The sequence below is a fragment of the Pavona decussata genome, unplaced genomic scaffold (genome assembly GCF_977016875.1).
Source record: "Pavona decussata unplaced genomic scaffold, jaPavDecu1.1 SCAFFOLD_40, whole genome shotgun sequence".
In the NCBI taxonomy this organism is placed as follows: Eukaryota; Metazoa; Cnidaria; class Anthozoa; order Scleractinia; family Agariciidae; genus Pavona; species Pavona decussata.
Window position 1 is genome coordinate 1,905,908 of NW_028145462.1, and position 20,136 is coordinate 1,926,043.

Here is a 20,136-nt window from a genome sequence, read left to right on the forward strand (position 1 = left end):
TAATTGTTGCTGTGGTAACCGCTATGATGTCAGAAGTAGCTTTAAAGTATAGCCCAACAACTGAGTTACAAATATGTTTATAGTTTGTCCACATGATCAGATACAATTTTTTGTAATCTTTCATCATTTCACAAACACTATAACAATGAAAAACCCTTACGAGCCTCCTTAATGGCCCAGCTCCCACGAGTCTTCTGTAGCTCAGTGGTAGAGCATCCGAACTAGTAATCGGAAGGTCTTAGGTTCGACTTCTGATAGGAGCACTCAGATTTCCTTTTCCGAGTATGCCTGTGTCACTTTGAATAACGCATCATTCTCAAGACCATATTTGTATTATCACGATTGAAGTACAGTGAAACTAGAATGCTAGTCACTGTCACTAAAGAGAGAACTTATCATTTAAGGAGGCTCTGTACTTAGGGTGGAAGTTTTGAAATTACAATCTCGCATACAAGATAAACTTCGATCTCCTTCATACTACATCATAATTTCAACATTTGATCAAAGTTAATTTTCTCATCGGTTTCCAAGCAACAAATATTACCATAGCAACGGTAGCGCATAGCCTCTCATTTTAAACATTGTCGATTATCTCGCCGAATCTAGTCAGACACTTTCTGACGAAACTTTAGAGATTTAAACTACTCAATCTAGACAACTTGTAGGCAAAATTAGAAAAAAAAAACTGTAAGAGCGTTTTCAAGTAAATAATGAAGCAATTTTTACGGGGTGATTTTGTTTATTCCCCTTATTTTTCACCAATATCTCCGGCAAAATAAAACTTGAAACTTTCTCTTTTCTGTTAAAGGGTCTTTCCTCGTAGCAAAGCATTCTAAATGTAAATTGAGCTTCATGGGTGTCTCCGATTTTAAGATATTTATGTTTAAAAACAGTGAAAATAAAGCGTAAATCGAGATATCTTTAAAATGCCGTCACAGATTTTTCTGTTAAATTACAAGCGGTTAAAGTAAGAATTCTTTTCGAAATCCATGCATGTTTTAGGCTCAGGAACCGAAATTGGTGTTAGATAAGAAGGCTGAATCTTGGTCAAGTTTCAGTCGTTATTCGCTTTCTCCGAACACGAATTTTATTCTGTTTTTCCCGGTCTATTTTACTGCTCTTCACATGCTTTGAAAATTTATCATAACGTGAAGTCGTGCAAAAGGTAAAATTTACAATGGAAGACTTGAGGAGCAGGAGCATACATTTATGTATGGTCAAGTTTCAGTCGTTATTCGCTTTCTCCGAACACGAATTTTATTTTGTTTTTCCCGGTCTATTTCACTGCTCTTCACATGCTTTGAAAATTTATCATAACGTGAAGTCGTGCAAAAGGTAAAATTTACAATGGAAGACTTGAGGAGCAGGAGCATACATTTATGTATGGTCAAGTTTCAGTCGTTATTCGCTTTCTCCGAACACGAATTTTATTTTGTTTTTCCCGGTCTATTTCACTGCTCTTCACATGCTTTGAAAATTTATCATAACGTGAAGTCGTGCAAAAGGTAAAATTTACAATGGAAGACTTGAGAAGCAGGAGCATACATTTATGTATGGTCAAGTTTCAGTCGTTATTCGCTTTCTCCGAACACGAATTTTATTTTGTTTGTCCCGGTCTATTTCACTGTTCTTCACGTGCTTTGAATGTTTATCATAACGTGAAGTCGTGCAAAGGGTAAAATTTACAACGGAAGACTTGAGAAGCAGGAGCATACATTTATGTAAAATTAACTTTGATCATATGTTGAAATGATGATGTAGTATGAAGGAGATCGAAGTTTATCTTGTATGCGAGATCGTAATTTCAAAACTTCCACCCTTAGTCCAAAAAAAACTGCTGCGAGCCTCCTTAAGAGCAACTATCTCTAAGATCCCCATTCAATTTTGATCTGTAAAAAAAATTGATTTCCCTAATAACTCTTCCATCAACCTCTTGGCGAGTAGGTAACAAAGATGAAATACGAACGGAGAAATTTAACCTTCTTAAAATTTTCTGATTCGAACTTTTCGCACCCCAGGCTGTGCTCGAAACGTAGACCAAGTGGGGAGATCGTGAATTTTACAAGACCGTCTTGTAAAATTATCTGTATTCTCCAGAACTAGCAGCTGCAAGGCTTGTAGCTGTTAGTTCTGGAGAATACAGATCATTCAACACTCCATAATTCACTAGTTATAAATGAAGAACCTTCACGTTTATAATATGATGAATTTCAATCAAAAAATTTGATTACTGTAACAACTCTTCGGGTACAAAGTTTATCTACTTTGAGCACTTGTATCGCAACATGCGATTTAGCCCAAGTTCAGAGGAATCATTTGCAAAAGTGGCTCGTACTCACAGGTTCTTCTACATATCAGTGGAAAGTACCATCCCTCGTCTGTGCAAATCCTGTGCAAATCTGTTAAAACGTTTGGCGGCAATCCAGTGTCTGTTCCACAAGTGAAAGGTGACAGTTGTGACATTCGACTAACACCGCGGCCATATTTCTATCGAACATGTCATCAACGAATATTTAAGCAACAAACCAAGAAATGAGACAATTATCGTTTTGAAATTTCTCCACGAAACAAAATTAAACTTTTCTTGTCAATTTGATCTTAATGAAAACGCTGGAAGAGTTTCATTCAAGCTGTCATATAACGAGATACCGGTAAGTCCATCACACTGAAACGCATTCACTGTCCGCCATGTTTTCTTTAGCTGCTGACCAGTTCGTACTATTGAGCGGCTAAAGAAAAACATGGTGGACAATGAATTCGTTTATATGGTGAACTTATCTCGTTACATGATAGCTTGAATGAAACTCTTCCAACGTTTTTGTTATATCAAATTAGTAAGAAATATGTAATCTTGCCTCGTGGAGAAATTCTTTTCTTGGTTTGTTGCTAACAGTCGTTGATGACATGTTCGATGGAAATTTCAAACATGGCCGTGGTGGTCGAATGTCACAACTTTCACCTCTCACTTGTGGAACAGACACTGGATTGCGCCCAAATGTGTTAAGAGATTTTCATAGACGATGGATGGAACTTTCCACTGATATGTAGGAGAACCTGTGACTACGAGCCACTTTTGCAAATGATTCCTCTGAACTTGGGCGAAATCGCATGTTGCGATGAGTGCTCAAAGAAGATAAACTTTGTGCTCTAAGATTTATAACAATAACTAAAGCTTATTTTTGCAATTCATCACATTGTAAACGTGAAGGGTTATCATTATAACTAGCTAATTAGGAGGTTTTAAATGATCTGTATTCTCCAGAACTAACAGCTGCAAGTCTTGCAAAATTCACGATCTCCCTCCTGGGTCTCGAGTACAGCCCGGGTTGCGAAAATTGCGAATCAGAAAATTTTAAGAAAGTGAAAATTCTGCGTTCGTATTTCATGTTTGTTACCTACTTGCCAAGAGAAGTTGATGGAAGAGTTATGGGCGAAATATATTTTTTTCGATCAAAATTGAATATGAGGATCTTAGAGATAGTCACATTATACCTGGAATGACTGTTTCTCATTTTTCTTAGAAAAGTCAACTAACGAAAACAATTTTGGATACAATTGAACTTCTTGGTATCTTCTTCAGAAAACTAGTGCGGTCCTCAGTAATCGGCATGGAAGAACTTCGTGAGATGTGTCCAAAAACAGATCTATCTGAAGAACATTTCAAAATACCATATAAGAAAAAGACGTAGCTCTTTTTACGTTTAAATTAGATATTTCTTATCCGCTATTTTGCTTTCATTTTAGCCTGTTGGCTTTCAAGTGTATATTTAAGCTATTTTAAGCTGTTTTTATTGTCAAACGAAATTCATTTTGAAAAGGAAATTCACCACTGATGAGAATTCTGGCGAAAATACCGCCGCGAAGATAGCAAATGTTTTAAATATTTCCTCTCAGAACTCTCGAAGAAGTTTTGGATCCGGGAAGTATATTTTCAAACAAAACAAAATGATGGTGTGCTTTTAGTGCAAACTCCAATATACTTCTTAGTATGATTCGGCTTTCAAAGTCTAGCTTCCAACCTGCATAATTAGCAATTGAATTTCTGGTAAATGAATATTGTGTGTGCAAAATAGTTTTCCGAAGTTTATGAAAAAAAAGCAGGGCAGCGCTTATATCCGAATTGTACGGTGTATCAACAGAATCAAAAATTGTTTTCTTTTAAATGTATGTTAAGTAAGAGATGAATCAGAGAAAAAAAAATTGTGTTTTTACATAGTTTAATTGACAACATACCGTGAAACGTATAATGCTAAGCTGTAATGTTTACAGCTGATCTGAAAACTAAATGATCTCGAGAATTCGAGCCCCCTTTTGTTTTTTGTAGCAAAGGTCCATTTCACCACAACAATCCTTATTTACAAAGACATTTTTCCTGAATTCGAAATCTTTTGGCGACTGACAACAGTTAGTTTTCTAACTAAACTTAAAAACATGTTTCAACATAGTCACATCGTGCATCCTAACTTTCGAAAACTTGAAAGCCGGAAATCTTCATTCGAAACTTGTCTTGAAACACCTTCCCACTGTGGTACAACAGTCTTTGTTCATTTTCCATTTATTGTTCGTCTTCCTTGTCGTCTTTCTTCTCGTCTTTCCCTACCTTGGCCTTCTTACAGCAAGCACTGCATGGTGGGGCACAAGTTGCGGGGCACGGAGGAGGGCAGGGAGGAGGGGGAGGGGGGCATGGTGGTGGGCAGGGGGGTGGTGGAAAGTGGTGTTGGCTTACGTGCACTGTCTGGACAGTGTGGCAGGGTGGTGGGCATGGTGCTGGGGGTGGGGGTGGAGGTGGTGGGGGACCTGGATGAGAGTGGTGGATAAAGACATGCGCGTGCGATTCAGTAGAGAAGGGAGGAGGAGAAGGCATGGGTGCAGGAGGAGGGCCAGGGGGACTTGCGTGGTACACGTGGTGGTGAACGGTGTGGCCGAAATGGCATGGAGGTGGACACGGAGCTGGTGGGGGAGGGGGAGGAGGAGGAGGAGCTGGGTGGAAGTGATGATGATACAACATTGAGTTGCTTGATGTTGAAATTGGAGGGGGTGGTGGTGGGGGAGGAGGAGGGCAGCAGACGGGTGGTGGTGGGGGTGGCGGTGGAGGTGGTGGGCAGCAGGTTGGTTGGCAGGGACATGTTGCTGGGCAACCATATGAGCACTTCTTAGCTCCTAAATAAAGTAAACAGAAAAAAACTGTGTCACTTTGGTGCTCTATCGTGCTATAACATAAGGAGGGATTATAAACGCTGTAAAATGTTTGTTGCAGCAAATCAAAAAAAATATGACAAAAATGTCAAGGCTTAGACACGACAAAACACATCTTATATTCTCGTTATAAGCAAAGATGACTAATTCGCCGGGTTATTTTTTTATATATATAAAAGACAAAGAAAATTTTGGCACAGATACCAGGCGTTTAACTGAAGTTAACCAAGAAATATTTATATTTTGAACTGTTAAGCAACCATCTTTGTATTACGGAGCGCAAGTATAAAATCCCGCTTTTACGAAGTTAAGCTTAAGAATTTGTTGCTTATGAGTGGTATAGATGAGCTAATTAACTCCCCTTTGTTGGCGTTCAAAATACTTTCAACAATTGAAAATCAAAGCAAAATGGTCAACAGGTACCAAACATGTACAAGCTGAACACGGCAAAGGCAACACGAGTCTTGGCGAGCTAAAACGCAGAACAATTGCGAGAAACTAAAAAGGCGGCCCCAAAACAGTTCCAAAGCATACTATTCTGTTATAAAAGCATTAAACTAAACTTTGTGGCTTTTCTTTTTGGTAAACTCGGAACACCCCTTTTGTGTGCTTCCTTTTTCTCTAAGCTGGTGCCTCGTTGTAACCTGCCGTCGCTACTGTGAAATGATCTGATTCATTTGTGATCCTTTGCCAAGTTTTCATGTGAAAACATATTTCCTTGATATAATGTTTCTGACTAATGAATTGCTGTAATTGTTCAATTGCATTAAAACATCGCCGGACAATCGACTTTGAGAAAAATAAGCCATGTGCTTGCTTACTAGTTTTAACTGGACAACTCGTTATTTATTTTTACGAATCGGCGCGATAGATTAGTGATTGTTAGGACTAAAAAGAATTTCTCATTCTCAGCCATTTCTGTCAGGCATTTCAATTTATTTTCTTCAGAATTTCGTCGGCCCTCAGACGAAAGAAATTTAGACCTTCGTCGGCCATGTTCTATTAATTATTTCGGATTGTAGATGAGCTAACACTCTATAATTTCGTTTCTTTAATTTTCTTACCTTTAAGCTGGTTAAGCTTCTTTTTCAGAATCTTCTTCTTGGCCTCAACAGAAAAGGCTACCAGCACAATTAGAAAGAGAAAAATCCGCTTGTCCATGTTGCCTAAAACAGATAAGAGGTGGTCATTTGTCTATATGGACAAAAATTAATTCATCACCAAAACTCACAGGATTTATCAGCAGATGGTAATGATGCGATCGTAAAACTGTCTGGACGAGAAAACGCATTTACGTACAAAACAACCGATAACATTATATTTCCCAGTAGTTACAAGAATTTTGGCCATAATGTGGCTGGCCAATTTGTTTCAGTTAAATGAGTGAACCTTTACTTAGTTTTGATGACATCAAATAGATAATAATTTCAAAGAGAAATAAAGCCTGTTTATCGATTGAGACGTCGAAGGTTCAATTTACTAAATCACAATTATAAAAGAATGTCTATTAAATGGCCAAGAAAAGACGCCTTTTAAAACGAATACTACTTACATTACCAATATCACATTAGTCACTGTTAGAGCCTATATAAAAAGTAGCCATACCTTTATCCCAGGAAAACCTAAAATCCCTGAATCCTTGGGCAACACAATCAAGAAATTGCTACTTTGCTTTAAATGGAAGACCTTTCGATGCGTTAATCGTGGCCGCTACCCGCTAGTCTAGTGGAATGTGATTGGCTCACGCTGCCCTTGCCATGCATGTCACCACGGTCTTTGGCCACTACGTAATCGAACGGATTTGGTGTTTGACACGGGGTGATCATTTGCAACACCGCCGATTAATTTTTCACGCTTTACTGGTAGGTTTCCCCAGAACACTGAATGTATGCGAAACATCCTATATTGAAGTCTTTCATAATAGCTTTTTTGACACAAGCATGGTGTTTGTATTGAAAGAATGAAAGCAACCCGCAGAACTGTGAAAACTGTTTTCCCTAGAGGTCTTAGACCGTAAATCTAGCAAAAAAAGCTCTTCAACAAAGCGCTTTTTCCCATAGTATTCTATATTTAATTATTCCCTTAGTTGGCAATGTTTACGCGTCCGTTAAGAGCCATCCCTTAATCATTTAGAGTGTGTTAGGTCTTGATATGAGTTTTACTGACCTGTTGTGCTTTGAGTTCATGATATTTAATTTCCCCACCCGTTGCATCTTTTGTATCGCACGGGCCCTCGTGGAATAACTATAGAACTGGAATTCACACAGCCAGCCAGCCAGCCATTTAATTTAACTTTTCAGTTTTATTCCATCTCTTTATCGTGACGCATGCCTTCCTTTTCTACCTACCTGGATCAGTAAGTTTGCTATTTCGGTGTTGGTAGCAACAATTCATATAATAGGTGCGAAAACAACAATAAAATTGAAGTGGAAGCCTTAAAACAAACGTATTTACGTCGCAGCATTCGTACGTTTGTCAGGGAAGTAGTGAAACATGTCAAACGCAGTTGAATTTATACCAGAGTTCATATCAAACTTTCAAACATAGCGATTGACACAAGCGCACAATAATAATTTTTGTGTGCAGTAAAGAAGTAAACTGACTTTCTTTAGCTCGTTTTGCCGTTCATTAAGCACGGTACCGTTAGATTTTTCTTTTTTAAAATTATGGGACAATAAGTATATCCCAAGACCCCCAAACTGCCGCAACTGTTTAAGTGTTCAGGATCCCTTCATACGCTATGATCGAAAGCATGCTTCAGTCGATCATAACTACAAGAAAGCAGTTTTAAAAGGGCGATTTTAACTTTTTTGGAGTAGTTTACTCGTAATCTTTCTCAAGTCTTTGATGGGAGTGCTAGCGAGAACCTTGAAACACTTTTTTCTCTTAAGAAATCTAAGGAACTGCACCTTTTAAATCATTACTCAGGGTGTCTGTTAGCTAGATTTCCCCCCTCTTGGATGAAGGTTACCAAAAACAGTCAAAGTGTTTAAAACACGGGTTGATCAAATGCCCTTTGTATTAATTAGAAGTAAGAAACTAAGGTCAGTTTTCCTATAATTTGTTTGTTTATGTATTTGTATAAGTTTTGTGTCAGTTCGTCGCGTAGTTTTGGGAACTCAGCGCAAAACACGACGTTCATCAGACAATTTACTCGAAAAAGGAAAAAATTGGATCTTCTAGGTCAGTTATTGAAAGTTAGGAAATTCTTCTGTGTGCAAACTATAGGAGGGACAAGGTAGACAAAAGAAATGCGGGATGGGTCTGATCGCGCAAGGAACCTGAAAGGAACGTCAATTTCTACAAATACTGGTATTTCTTATGGTTCGCGCAATAAACAGCATGGACAAATCAAATACTCCAAAGTTTTTTTTCTCGTTAACAATATTTTATTGAATTGATTAAATTCCGACGGGAACAATAGAAGCTATCACACATAAACTGGTCACTAGAACGCGAGAATATTCTACAAAAAAAACGTCCGTACATAGGTGTTACTAATACGTTAACGTCATGGTTTCATATTTTCCCTTCGGTCTTTTTTTCCGGGCAAAACAGCAGTATTCACCGCCAGCATCGTAAAGACACACCACAAAACAACCCCATATACAACAACTTCTTCATCATCGCTGTCACAGTCCTCTTGTATGTACACGTATGAGAGTTTATCCTGATCGCTTCTTGCAGCACATTGGTGGACAGGCCGGTGGGCAGACTGGGGCAGGCTGGTAGCACATCGGTGGGCATGGTGGAGGTGGTGCAGGGACAACGACTGGTGGGGGAGCTGGCATGGGGCAGGGGCAGGGTGGTGGTGGTGGCTGGTATTCCCATACGTGCTGCTGACTTTGGACAGTAGCAGGAGGAGGGGCTGGCTGAGGTGGGGCTGGCAGAGCAGGGGCCTGGGCACCCATGTGGTGAACGTGGTGGTGGTGGATGTGGGTAGTGTGGTGGATCTGTTGCGGTGGGGGTGGGGGTGGTGCGCAGCAGTAAGTTGGGCAGGTTGGTGCACACATGGGAGCGGTACAGCTGTATCCACAAGGGATGGCGCCTCTCTTTTCTGTAAAGATAAAAAGGGACAGTTTAGTGACGATGATATCGTGTAGGAACTATCGTCAGGTAAATTCATTTAAGATTTTGTACACGAAGCGTGGGCTGAATTTAATTATTAGTTGAAATAGACCAAAATATTAACTGTCGACTTATAAATTAGTCCGTTCTCTTTACTGGATGTTGTGAAATAAATGAATAACTCGATGAGAGCGTGAAATTTTGGGAGAATGTGAACAACTGATTGCTGGTTATAAGTTACAGATGAGAATTAAGAAGTCGGTTTAGCTCTTCAAATTTTCTCCTAATAGTAATTTTACGAACTAATGCAATCCTGTTTAACAAAATCTTTGACACATTTCTCAAAATATAGAAATTTACGAAAACAAATAATAGCCAATAAGGCTTCACAAGTCAAACTAATCGGAAATAATGGTTACAAGTCAAATCTTCACCAAACTATCTTTTTTTAACACAATAAATCCAGTGCAGGGCGTTCGTTGAAAGACATTAATCGTACTAAGACAAACGGATCACTCGCTGTTATTAAATTACTTTTTAGTGGCAACAAAAGTTACAGGTTTTACAATTTTGTTATGAAGTTTTTAGCTTTCTCTCCCCTATCGTGTAAATTCCTTAACAGAAGTTAAGAGCAAAGACAGGAAAACGAAAGGTCAATTTATCGGTTTATACTGTTATAATTACCAGAGATTTAATGTTCTACAGACGAGAATGTTACTATGCTTTTACAATCGTGATAACACAAGCATAAAATATTAACTTAGTTTGAATTTGAAAATAAAATTTCACTCACGATGAGATTTCGCTCCAGATTTTGGCAATCCTTTGCGATGTTCAAGATTAAAAAGCATCGACGTTTTAGTACGAATGGCATGGTGCGTTTAAATGATCATAAGGAAATAAACCAATAGAGCTTACCTTTGAAAGATTTTGCGCTAACGCACACAACAGCGGCTAAGAGAAGGATTACAAGGCGAGCCATTTCTATAACTTGAAAAAGAAGACAAATTTCGTTAAAACAGAGTTTGAGAAGTACAAATGATTAGTTAAATAAAGCGACGCTGACTGAGTCGAAACTACAAGTCGACACGCGTCATCTTACAGAGAAGCGAACGCATTAAATATCCTCGATTATTGTCGTTCGAAACAGCGCGAGCCTTGAAGGAATAAAGGCACCTACATGATGGCTTACACAGAAAGCTCTGAAGAATATCAAACTTCAAACGCCAGCACTCTTTGTCTTTGTCCTTAACTTGGTGGCTATAGATCAAAGCAATCAGCTGAACTTACCTTTTACGACGAGCTCAAAAACGGTCTACTGAACGCGCTGAGAAATGAACACCAATAGAGGATCTTATTAATTATGTCGACGTTTGACCAGCCACAGGTCTCAGCTTGTGAGCTCGGTTCTGATTGGTTGTTGATGACTACGGATCACCGGATTTGAAGAAAGATTATAAGTTATTCATAGTTTTGGTTGATTTCATGGCACATGTATGGGCGCTCGCACCAGTCCCAATGATCTAAGCGTGAAGTCATCTACGTCATTGCGTCAAGTTGCAAATTTAGCCGCGCAAGCGCAATAGTTGGTGTCAGCATACGCGTTATCGTTCAATACTAACCAACAGAACCTTTTGTTCTCTCTGCCCGGTAAATCTTTTTTATTCGGGAATCGTGAGTTGTTTGTTCTAAATGTCGAAAGTGCATGGAAAATAAACCCTTTGTTTTTCTTTGGCACCTGGCTCTATAACTGACAATGTAGTCAAAAATCGTGTTGGTACCCGTTTGTATTGTGTGATGACCCGTTACATCATCGTAAACCCTCGGTAACTTCTCCAAAACATAATTTAACGAACAAACTTAGCAAGAATCGTAGCTTCCCTCTCGTGTGTGCATACTTGTATATTTTCTTGCAACTTTTTGAATATTTTTAAATCCACTGCGAATTGTTTTCACGTTGATGAAAACCGCCTTCTCCCGCCCAAATGCCCCGGTGTTTTGTTGTTGACCCAGGGGTTGCAGGTGCTTGCATTTAACGATTCAATGACTGGTTAAAGCAACGTCTCAGCTATAAATGAACAACTTTCATAAAATTTTCCGGTTTAGTAAGACCTTTGTTAATCACCCTTAAGCTATATTGACGTCCAATAAACCAAAGACAGCATACCCTCGTGAAGAAATTTAAATCACGTGTGGTTTCAGAGAACGCTTCAGACAACAGTTTATGATAGAGAGCGGTTATTGAATCATGAACAGACGTCCCTACGACTTAGAGATTGAAATTACTTATGAAGAGAAGTACCGCCACTGTTCAGCTTGGTATATGAAAGTTAAACAAAACTCTTAGTCTATGAGAGACTTCACAAACAAGAAAATCAGTGACGAAAAAAAAACTGAAAAAAAAAAACACTAACCCTAACCCTGACCCTCTTTAAAATAACTCTACGTTCAAATGCCCAGGATTGTGTGTTCACGTCTATTAATGACTTCCAGAAACTCTTCAACACTGTTGTAAATAGACGACACAGCCCTTGTCTCATGTGGTAGAGTAGTTGTTTTCAGGATTAACCAAACAATATAATTACTTTCGTGATTTGGCAACGGTTCAAAATGAATGTGGCCACCAAAAGCGTTTTGTTAGTGGATCAAAACTGTGTCAAAGATTCACAAACTTTAGTCCCAACAATAAAGCGAAGGCGTAGTTATTACTCAAAGACTCGGAAGACCACCCAAGTTAAAAATGGAGAAAAGATACATTTAATTTTGTTTTGGTGAAACCCAAACGCAACCTTCACTTGCTAGTTCTCCCTTCTCAATAGCTTTCGGTTGGGGTCACACTTCAGGATTTCGTCCAATGACCCATCTTAAAATATGGATACATCTTGTATCGCACAATAACTCAGTATGTGATAGTTTAAAACGGATGATTGGTTACACTAGGAGTTCCGGCGACGGAATCGTCAGCCGATCGCAAAAGGTTACAGCCACCATTTGTCTACTCTTTAATTAAAAATTACCACCACAGGAAGGTACTCCTGAGAGAGCCGTATTTCACGGCATCAGACGGAGTGTCTATAAGGTTATTTTAGATGTGTCATTATCGGGCAACTTTCTCACACTGGGAATGTGACAGTTGTATCTGGCAAACACAAACGAAAAATATACGACGTTTCGATGTCTGTCTGTGTCTAGTACTAGTTAATATTATTTTGCATGGGATCAGGAGATCAAAAACATCATTAAAATAAAGAAAATACTGTACAGCTAATCGGGCTGAGTAACTTGACAAAAAAAAAAAAGAAAAGGAATTTACTTTGACAGCTCAAAGATGTAAGTTTTCTATGAGTCTGTGAGTTTTGTAAACCATTTACTAAAAAAAGGTTCAAGTCTTTTTTAAAGTGAAGTATGTGGAGCCGGACTGGTCGGCGCTATGTGCCTTTGTTTTCTGCGTGAATGGGTGACAACCAGAAAAACAATTCACCCGTAATGGTTCCTGAAACATTTTTAGTCTATCATAAAATGATTTAGACGAGTCATGATGTCAGGATGACTTCGAAGCGTCTTAGATTTTCAGCGATAATTCTTCTTAGATGGACCAGAGTCGGTGAAAAATAGGAACATTTGGTTTCACGTTTGGTAACGAGTTGCCCCTTTTTACACCCAAGAGAACCGGAGTTCGAAACAATAAAAAATATTCAGAAATCATGATCATTTGTGTAACATCAAATCAGTTCAACGGAAAACCGGGTACTGCCAAGCAGTTTTCATTTGAATGATCAGAACATTTATATATTTTGCCCACAAATTCAAAAGTTAGAGCCACCTTAATAATCACAATAAACAGGTCCACAGCAGAAAACTTGATTTCATTTAGTGGTCAGATTTTAAGATGTTACAACCACCTTCAGTGCAGCACAATGAACAATATTACAAGAAAGTGCTGACTTTTGTTTTTTGTTTTTGTTTTTAGTTTTTAGTTTTAACCTGAATAATTGTATCCACCGATACCCGCATCAATCGTGATTCAACGTTTGACACTGTTAGTGAATAATAACAATAATAATAATGATGATGATGATGATGATGATGATGATGATGATATATGATAAATGAAATTTATTTACAGAGGTAAATAAGTGGATTTTATTCTGAGTGTGACACATTTGATTACAATTTTCCCAACTTCCGTTTTGGGGCGTTTCTGCTATCCGGGACTTTATTTTGTCGGTTCTTAAGCCATGCAAGCGAGGCGCGAGTCCTGTTCGCTCGCTTTTCCAAACAAGTCAAAGTGAACCTTCCTCCCCTCCCTCCGGATGGATGGCGGGTGTGCTCTTACCTTTGCTGCGATAAGGTCTTGTGTGTTTTGGCCTTTCCAGCTTTCTATACTTTACCATGTATACTTGATTTAGCCCTACTGGCTGTCGCGGTCAAATTCTGCTCAAATTACATTTTAAACCTTTTGCCGAATATTTTGGCCTGCGTTCAGCAGTCGTCGACTGTATCAAGCAGCGGAAATAGGATATGTCTGCACGTGGGCTAGGAGAGTGACATAGAGGTAACCCGCCTCGGTTGCTTATGTACTAGCTAGCAAAGCAAGGCAACACGTTGCCAACAGTGATAAGGTCAACGATAAGGAACATGAAGCATGCATTCCCAAGAAAACATTCCGAACGTTGATGTTCTTGTGGAAATAAGGAAAAGAATATTGATTTTCCTGCAGCGAAAGATAAAGGTATTCAAGTTCTGCTTAAATCAAACGGATCACTGGTCTTCTGGATTTAAACCGCAGACTAATAATTTAGGCATAGCCATTATAAGCAGCATCAAAGGAATTTGCCGCTCAGTTATTTGGGTTGAATGGTGACGTTTTAGGATTTCATTCACAAACTGAAGTTTCAGAGCCACCTTAAACAACACGGGTATGTTCAATATATTTTAGAATACTGCTAAGTAGTTTCCGGCTGAGCTGAACTGGCCCCACTGAAGGATTTTATCTACAGACAAGGTAATTAACATTAACAAATCACTATGCTGCTCAGTAGCTTTTAGGCTTGCATTTGAATGCACAGATCTCATCTAACATTGCATAAGTAAACCAATGTACTGTAAGTGTTATAAGTATTTGTATCTTAGTCGTTTTAGTGCCCCATTGTAAGTAGTATTTATTGTTGCAGCAAAGTACTGTATTTTTGAATTGTAATGTTAGTAATTGTGTTGGAATAAAAGAAAGACATTGCACTCAGACGTTCAAATTAAGGTTTGTTAATTGTTTTTGAAGAAGCCAGTAGCAACAAGTGATAGTTTAAAACGCTTCACCTTTAATTAAATAACAATCAAGACATGTACAACTCCGTTCAAAACATAACTTCACATCAACTGGCAAATTCGGAGGAAATGCGTTTATTCACAGGCGTACGAGCATGCGTACTACAGGTATATCGCACCTCGTGCGCATCGTCCTGGACGCTAACGACGTCGTGTAACATACACCAAAATAAAACCTATCTATTAAGCTCGGCTGAGTTAATCTTCATCTTCGCTGTTGTCCTTGTCCTCTTTCTTGTCGTCTTTAGATTCTTCCTTCTTGTCTTCTTGTCTGTCTTCTTGTTTGTCCTCGCTCTTCTCCTCAACTTTGGTGTCCTCCTCTTTCTCTTCTTCCTTATCCTCCTGTTTCTCAGCTTCGTCCTCTTTCTGCTCTTCATCACCCTGGGCGCTTCCTGAAGCATCCTCAATCTTCACTTTGTTCTTCTTGCAGCAGGCCACTGGGCAGGATGGAGCGCAGGTGGTAGCACAGGGAGGTGGACAGGGAGGAGGGCATGGTGGAGGGCAAGGTGGGGGACAGGGTGGTGGGCAAGGTGGGGGGCAGGGTGGTGGGCAAGGTGGAGGGCAGGGTGGAGGGCAGGGTGGGGGTGGTGGTGGTGGGTGGACAATGTGGTGAACAACTTGGTGAACGTGGTGGATTCTCTGGGGTGGACCTGGTGGACTGCAGGGGGGTGGGCAGGGTGGCGGGGGAGCAGGAGCCCATTGGTGGGTAGCGTGGTGTACAACGCTAGCGGTGTGACAGGGAGGAGGACATGGTGCGGGTGGGGGTGGGGGTGGTGGGGGCAGCACGTGATGATGTGTTACATGATGGATGTGGTGAACAGACTGAGGAGGGCCTGGGGGCATGCATGGTGGTGGGCAGGGTGGTGGAGGAGCTGGTGCCCAGGAAGAGCTATGACTGTGTTGAACGCTTTGGGTGCAGCAAGGAGGAGGGGGTGGAGGAGGGGGTGGTGGGCACGGGGGAGGGCATGGGGGTGGACATGGTGGTGGGCAGGGAGGTGGAGGTGGAGGGCAGCATGGTGGTGGGCATGAAGGTAAGCACGTCACTCCACAGGCGGGAGCGCATTTCTTGGATCCTTGGCTTGACTTAACTAAACAAACGAAAAAAACAAGAATGTCTTGAGTTTTTGAACGTCTCAAAAAACTGAATATTATTTTAAATGCAATACTAACTAAAGTACTAGCTTAAGAAGGAAATCGAATCCAGCTGAGAAAATCTGAAATGTTTCCTCTCAAATAGAAGGGCAACAGACTAAGAGCTAGTGCTACGGTGTGGTGCAGATAATAGCAACTGAGGCCTTCATCAGCTCAATAACAAGTATCTTGTGAAAGAAATAAGATTTGTATGACCGTAACTATATACAGTATTGCAAAGCAACAAACTTAGTTGCGTTCGACGAAGGAAACACATGATAAGCTGTTGGTGTGCCTGTGTTATCCTGTGCGTGTCCTGTGCATGCAAGCAGATCTTTTTCGTTCGGCGTATGGGTCGTTCATCTTTTCGTCGCCATTTTGAATGACGTCATATTGTAGTTCCCCGAATGGAAGATCTTAAATAACAAGGACATCAACCAGATCTCAGAGCCCAGCGGTTTTCGCGAAAACAAGGGTTCGGTGGGGGTGCCCATTCTCGCGGGCTCACAAACCTGGTTCAAGTCCTCGTTATTTAAGGATTTTCCCCACAAATAGACATTTCGAACTTTGATAACAGCTAGTTATGAATCTAAATTACATCAGTGAGGACTGATAGAGATTTGTCACTCAACTGAAACATGATTAAATAATCTTGATCAATCTACTAAGAGAGAACACAGGGCTGGCAGTTCAACATGGATTTGAATCACTTGTAAAGGTTTCCTTTTTTTGTGAAATGAGACAATTGCCGATAGTTTAAGGTTCCATAAAAGAATCTTGGAAACTTATTTCCCCCCACCACCACCAAACAATGTCGAAGTCGAATTTTTTACCGAAACATGTCTTGTAAACTCAAAACTGTTACAAGAGTTTTGTTTGATTCCTCACTGTCATCATTGTTTAGGGGAGGGGGGAAGAATTTTCATGTTTTAAAGTAAAAAAATGTCCAAGTGTCCCGAACGTTTAGGCCAGTGCTGTAGTCCTGGTTGACCAAAGCACTATTACGTTAATGATATCCAATCGAGCGGTGATTATTCTCAACTTTGAATACAGAGTAGACAAAAAGAGTTTTGTTTAGTGTACTTCATTTTTGGATTGATTAACCTCAAACCAAAATTCAATTTAGTAGCGAGAAACGCCCTCAGTGAAGACAAACAATACCCTTTGTTCCGAGTAAACTTGGAATAGCGTCGATCGGCCTTTGAATGACCAAGCTCAAGCATGTAATCCGAGAACAGGTATCCCATTCAAAATAACTATCAGCAAAACAGCGTTAACAGCTCGGAAGGTTGGAATACATTGAATTTTACATATCTCAAAAGTGAATAAAACTGATTTATGTTCACGGACGGGAATTCAATGAGAACTCTAATTCAAGCTGGACTGTTTTAACTGTTTACCTCATGTGGCAGGTGGTATAGGGTGGATTACGTGTGGCAAGAAAATCTTGCTTCCCATTTAGTAATTGTTAACTCCAATTCTCTTTTCCAACAACATTTTCGCCAGTGTTGAAACGCATACCGTTTTCAATACCTTCCCATTTTTTTTTTACTTGAATTTTGTATTTACGAGATACATCCATCGAACACAAACATCAATGTGTTCAACGATATCAAAGAATGATAGCTTTGCTCCTGGAATTTGTTTCGCGAATGTTTTTAAATGCGAAAAAATCCACACTCAAACCAATCCGCATCTAAAAATCCTATCGGCCGGTCCGTAACCCAGTTTTGCGAGAAAATACGCTATTGGCTCTATACTTAGTTTTACCAAAAGCACGTTTCGAATTAATTTATTCCTTCAGTGCGTGTTCGCTTGCAGTGATTTATTAAAAGCCGTAAACGTAAGTCGAGAAATATAAGAGAAAATGCCAACCGCTTACCTTTCTTTATCTTCGTAGCTTTGGGGTGTTTTCCTGCCTCAACGTAGGCAACCGCCAATATTAAAAGACATACTAAAAATGTCTTAGGAGCCATGTTTAGCTGAAAAGGATGTACATTACACTAAATTAGATTGGCATAAAGGGGCAATTAAACATCCCAGTTTAAAGTTAGTCGAAAACCAAAATCAGACTTTTAGGTGAATAAGATTGTTGTCTACCGTTAAATAACTTCAAGTGACCAAGTCTGTGGTAATGAAGTATTCAGTTTTCTTTCGCCAAAGCTACAATATCTCAATAAAATAAAGGCTAATTTTCTCTAGCGTTGAACTCCTTTTTAAGGGCAATAGATTCTTCGATAACCTTTGTTAGTTTGCGTTGAAGCAAAGCAAAGCCATTGACTGGAACGCCAATGCATTCACTTACCTTCCCTCTGAAGCTTCTCCCTTGAACACGGATTGAATTATGATAAACTGAAATAAAACGTTTTATGCCAGGGCCTGGAAATGCTAAATTATTCACCGGCCTTTGTAATCCCTCATTCACTCAGATCAGGGACCGCGGATGATTAATAATTGACACCCCCTTAGGTAGTTTGTTTCTCGAACGTCACCGCTTATTTCTAGAACAGGGCATTATTCTTGATCCCTCGCAAACAAATTTCGTTGCTGCTGAAAAAAATACCTAGCCTGATTTTGTTTTCGTGATGAAATATTTCCCACTATTTTCAAAATGCCATTTTCCAAGTTCAGTGGCTTCGACTCGGGTCAGTGACTGTTGTTAATATTTTAGTACACACCAGTTGTAAAGTTAGCAAGTGACAAGAGAGCACCAGGACAAAAATGGACAAAAAAGATTGGGAAATTTACTTTCCTCTCTATTTCGCAATGTCGAGTCTCTAACGTCCAATAAATGCCACTTCTCTTTCTCAAACACAACGCAGTACCGAAGAAGTTGCGTGACTAATCGCTACTTGACATTCAAGCAACTTTTTCAACACTGCTAGAAGAATTTTCATCGAACTTGAAAAATCTTGTTTTGACTTAGACGCGTAGTACCTGCACCTCTAATGAAATTCATTGCTTGTTGCCGTTATTAAGAAGAAATCCCGTTTCTAGACCATGATCGAGAAACAACATTGGAGTTAAGTTTTCGCCGTGTTTCCTGCAGGGCGCGGTCGCTTTGGTTTAACGCCTGCCACTGGTTTTAATACTCGCACTAGCACCCCATGTTCAAAACCGTAGAAAAACCGCCCGTAATTTATTTCACTTGTTTAAAAACAAACAGTTTGAGATGAAAAGGCTGGTTAATACATTTTTATTTGAGTGGTCACACCGTTGTGGCTTTCATGTATACAATCAAGGTTAAAATCGCGTTATATAGAGCATTACTGACCCGGGAAGGAACGCGGCTGACCCATGGAAAACAACAGTTGCAACGGCTCTTAAAGGTTCACTGAGTTGACAAGACAGTCTGCCCCAAATCATATCGATTATATTAAGTTTATTTGTTGAGCTGTTTCGGTAATTTGTTTTCTTGAAGCTTAAAACTTTCCAAACAAAAATCACAGTTAATTCTTTCAAACAAACTGATATGTTTACAGAAAGCACAGAATAACAATATAAGCTCAAGCTACATACAGGGTTTTGTCCACAGATCAAACATAAAACCACCTTTTCCATCCTTATTAATAGCACCATAGGATAGTGCTGCTCGGTAACTTTCATTGATTTGTATGATCTCTTTAAGATTTCATTCAAATTAACTCAAAAGTTACAACTAGCTTGTGCAGCATAAGACGTTTAGCAGTACCACACGCAAAGCGATTGAATGGACTTTTATCTTACTGCTGGTTTACCATGTGGACTTCGAAAAAAATTCAATCTGTAACAGTTTCAATGAAATATTTCCTCCTAAACACAACTACTTGTGGCGAAATGGTCTTTTTAAGACTAATTAATGGCAACAAATGCCGTCAAATCTCATGTGTACTGTTGATGGATACGAAATTTGTGTTTGGAAATATTAAACATCTGATTTCTCATCAACTCTTCATCACGATATTTTATATCGAGGGTAGACTAATTTGACAGATGAGCAACAAGATATGATGATGTATTATGCGCATGCGCCAAGGACAAATGAGAACGCATGCATGAGTAATGATTGACACCCCGTCAACAACACCAGAGGCGAAAAACAAAAAAAACCTAAATTGTTGCAGTTTAACCTACTTGTTTATTTGATTACTGAAATTGAAAAGAACTGTCTAGTTTCTCAAAATTCAAAATCACAAGATTATTCATGACAAGAAGCGTAACCAGAGTACTTTTACTAGCTGGGGGATGGCGACTTTATACTGACAAGAGAACTGACCAGTTCTGGAACAGTTTTGAAGCAGGTTGTATAGTGGTGGGTAAGGGCTAGTGTGAGTCACGTGTAGCCTTTGAGCCCATATCGAGGCCGTGAATAAAGCAGATGTTTTTTAGTTCGTATTCTCTTGGATAGAAAGCTACTACATCACAGGGCAGTGACCC

General features: G+C 39.6%; 3 protein-coding genes across 6 annotated transcripts; all 3 read right to left on the bottom strand.

Annotated features, from left to right (window-relative positions):
* Positions 1 to 4,202: 4,202 nt before the first annotated feature.
* LOC146483151 (uncharacterized) lies at positions 4,203 to 6,993 on the bottom strand. Its single transcript, XM_085106301.1, has 3 exons — positions 6,802 to 6,993; positions 6,261 to 6,362; positions 4,203 to 5,160 (listed from the first exon to the last, which is right to left on the bottom strand). The coding sequence occupies exons 2-3, from the start codon at positions 6,355 to 6,357 to the stop codon at positions 4,556 to 4,558; spliced, it is 702 nt and encodes a 233-aa protein (XP_084962427.1). The 5' UTR covers positions 6,358 to 6,362; positions 6,802 to 6,993; the 3' UTR covers positions 4,203 to 4,555.
* A 1,569-nt stretch (positions 6,994 to 8,562) lies between these two features.
* LOC146483152 (uncharacterized) lies at positions 8,563 to 10,640 on the bottom strand. Of its 3 annotated transcripts, none has more exons than XM_085106236.1 (3): positions 10,555 to 10,640; positions 10,183 to 10,254; positions 8,563 to 9,253 (listed from the first exon to the last, which is right to left on the bottom strand). In XM_085106236.1, the coding sequence occupies exons 2-3, from the start codon at positions 10,244 to 10,246 to the stop codon at positions 8,862 to 8,864; spliced, it is 456 nt and encodes a 151-aa protein (XP_084962362.1). In that variant the 5' UTR covers positions 10,247 to 10,254; positions 10,555 to 10,640; the 3' UTR covers positions 8,563 to 8,861. The 3 variants fall into 3 exon arrangements, with proteins under 3 accessions (XP_084962362.1, XP_084962363.1, XP_084962364.1); XM_085106237.1 differs by lacking the exon at positions 10,555 to 10,640 and adding an exon at positions 10,445 to 10,532; XM_085106238.1 differs by lacking the exon at positions 10,555 to 10,640 and adding an exon at positions 10,457 to 10,513.
* A 3,922-nt stretch (positions 10,641 to 14,562) lies between these two features.
* On the bottom strand, positions 14,563 to 18,086 carry LOC146483153 (uncharacterized). Of its 2 annotated transcripts, none has more exons than XM_085106302.1 (3): positions 18,026 to 18,086; positions 17,603 to 17,702; positions 14,563 to 15,677 (listed from the first exon to the last, which is right to left on the bottom strand). In XM_085106302.1, exons 2-3 carry the CDS (start codon positions 17,694 to 17,696, stop codon positions 14,788 to 14,790), a joined length of 984 nt encoding a protein of 327 aa, XP_084962428.1. In that variant the 5' UTR covers positions 17,697 to 17,702; positions 18,026 to 18,086; the 3' UTR covers positions 14,563 to 14,787. The 2 variants fall into 2 exon arrangements, with proteins under 2 accessions (XP_084962428.1, XP_084962429.1); XM_085106303.1 differs by lacking the exon at positions 18,026 to 18,086 and adding an exon at positions 17,821 to 17,979.
* Positions 18,087 to 20,136: the final 2,050 nt, after the last annotated feature.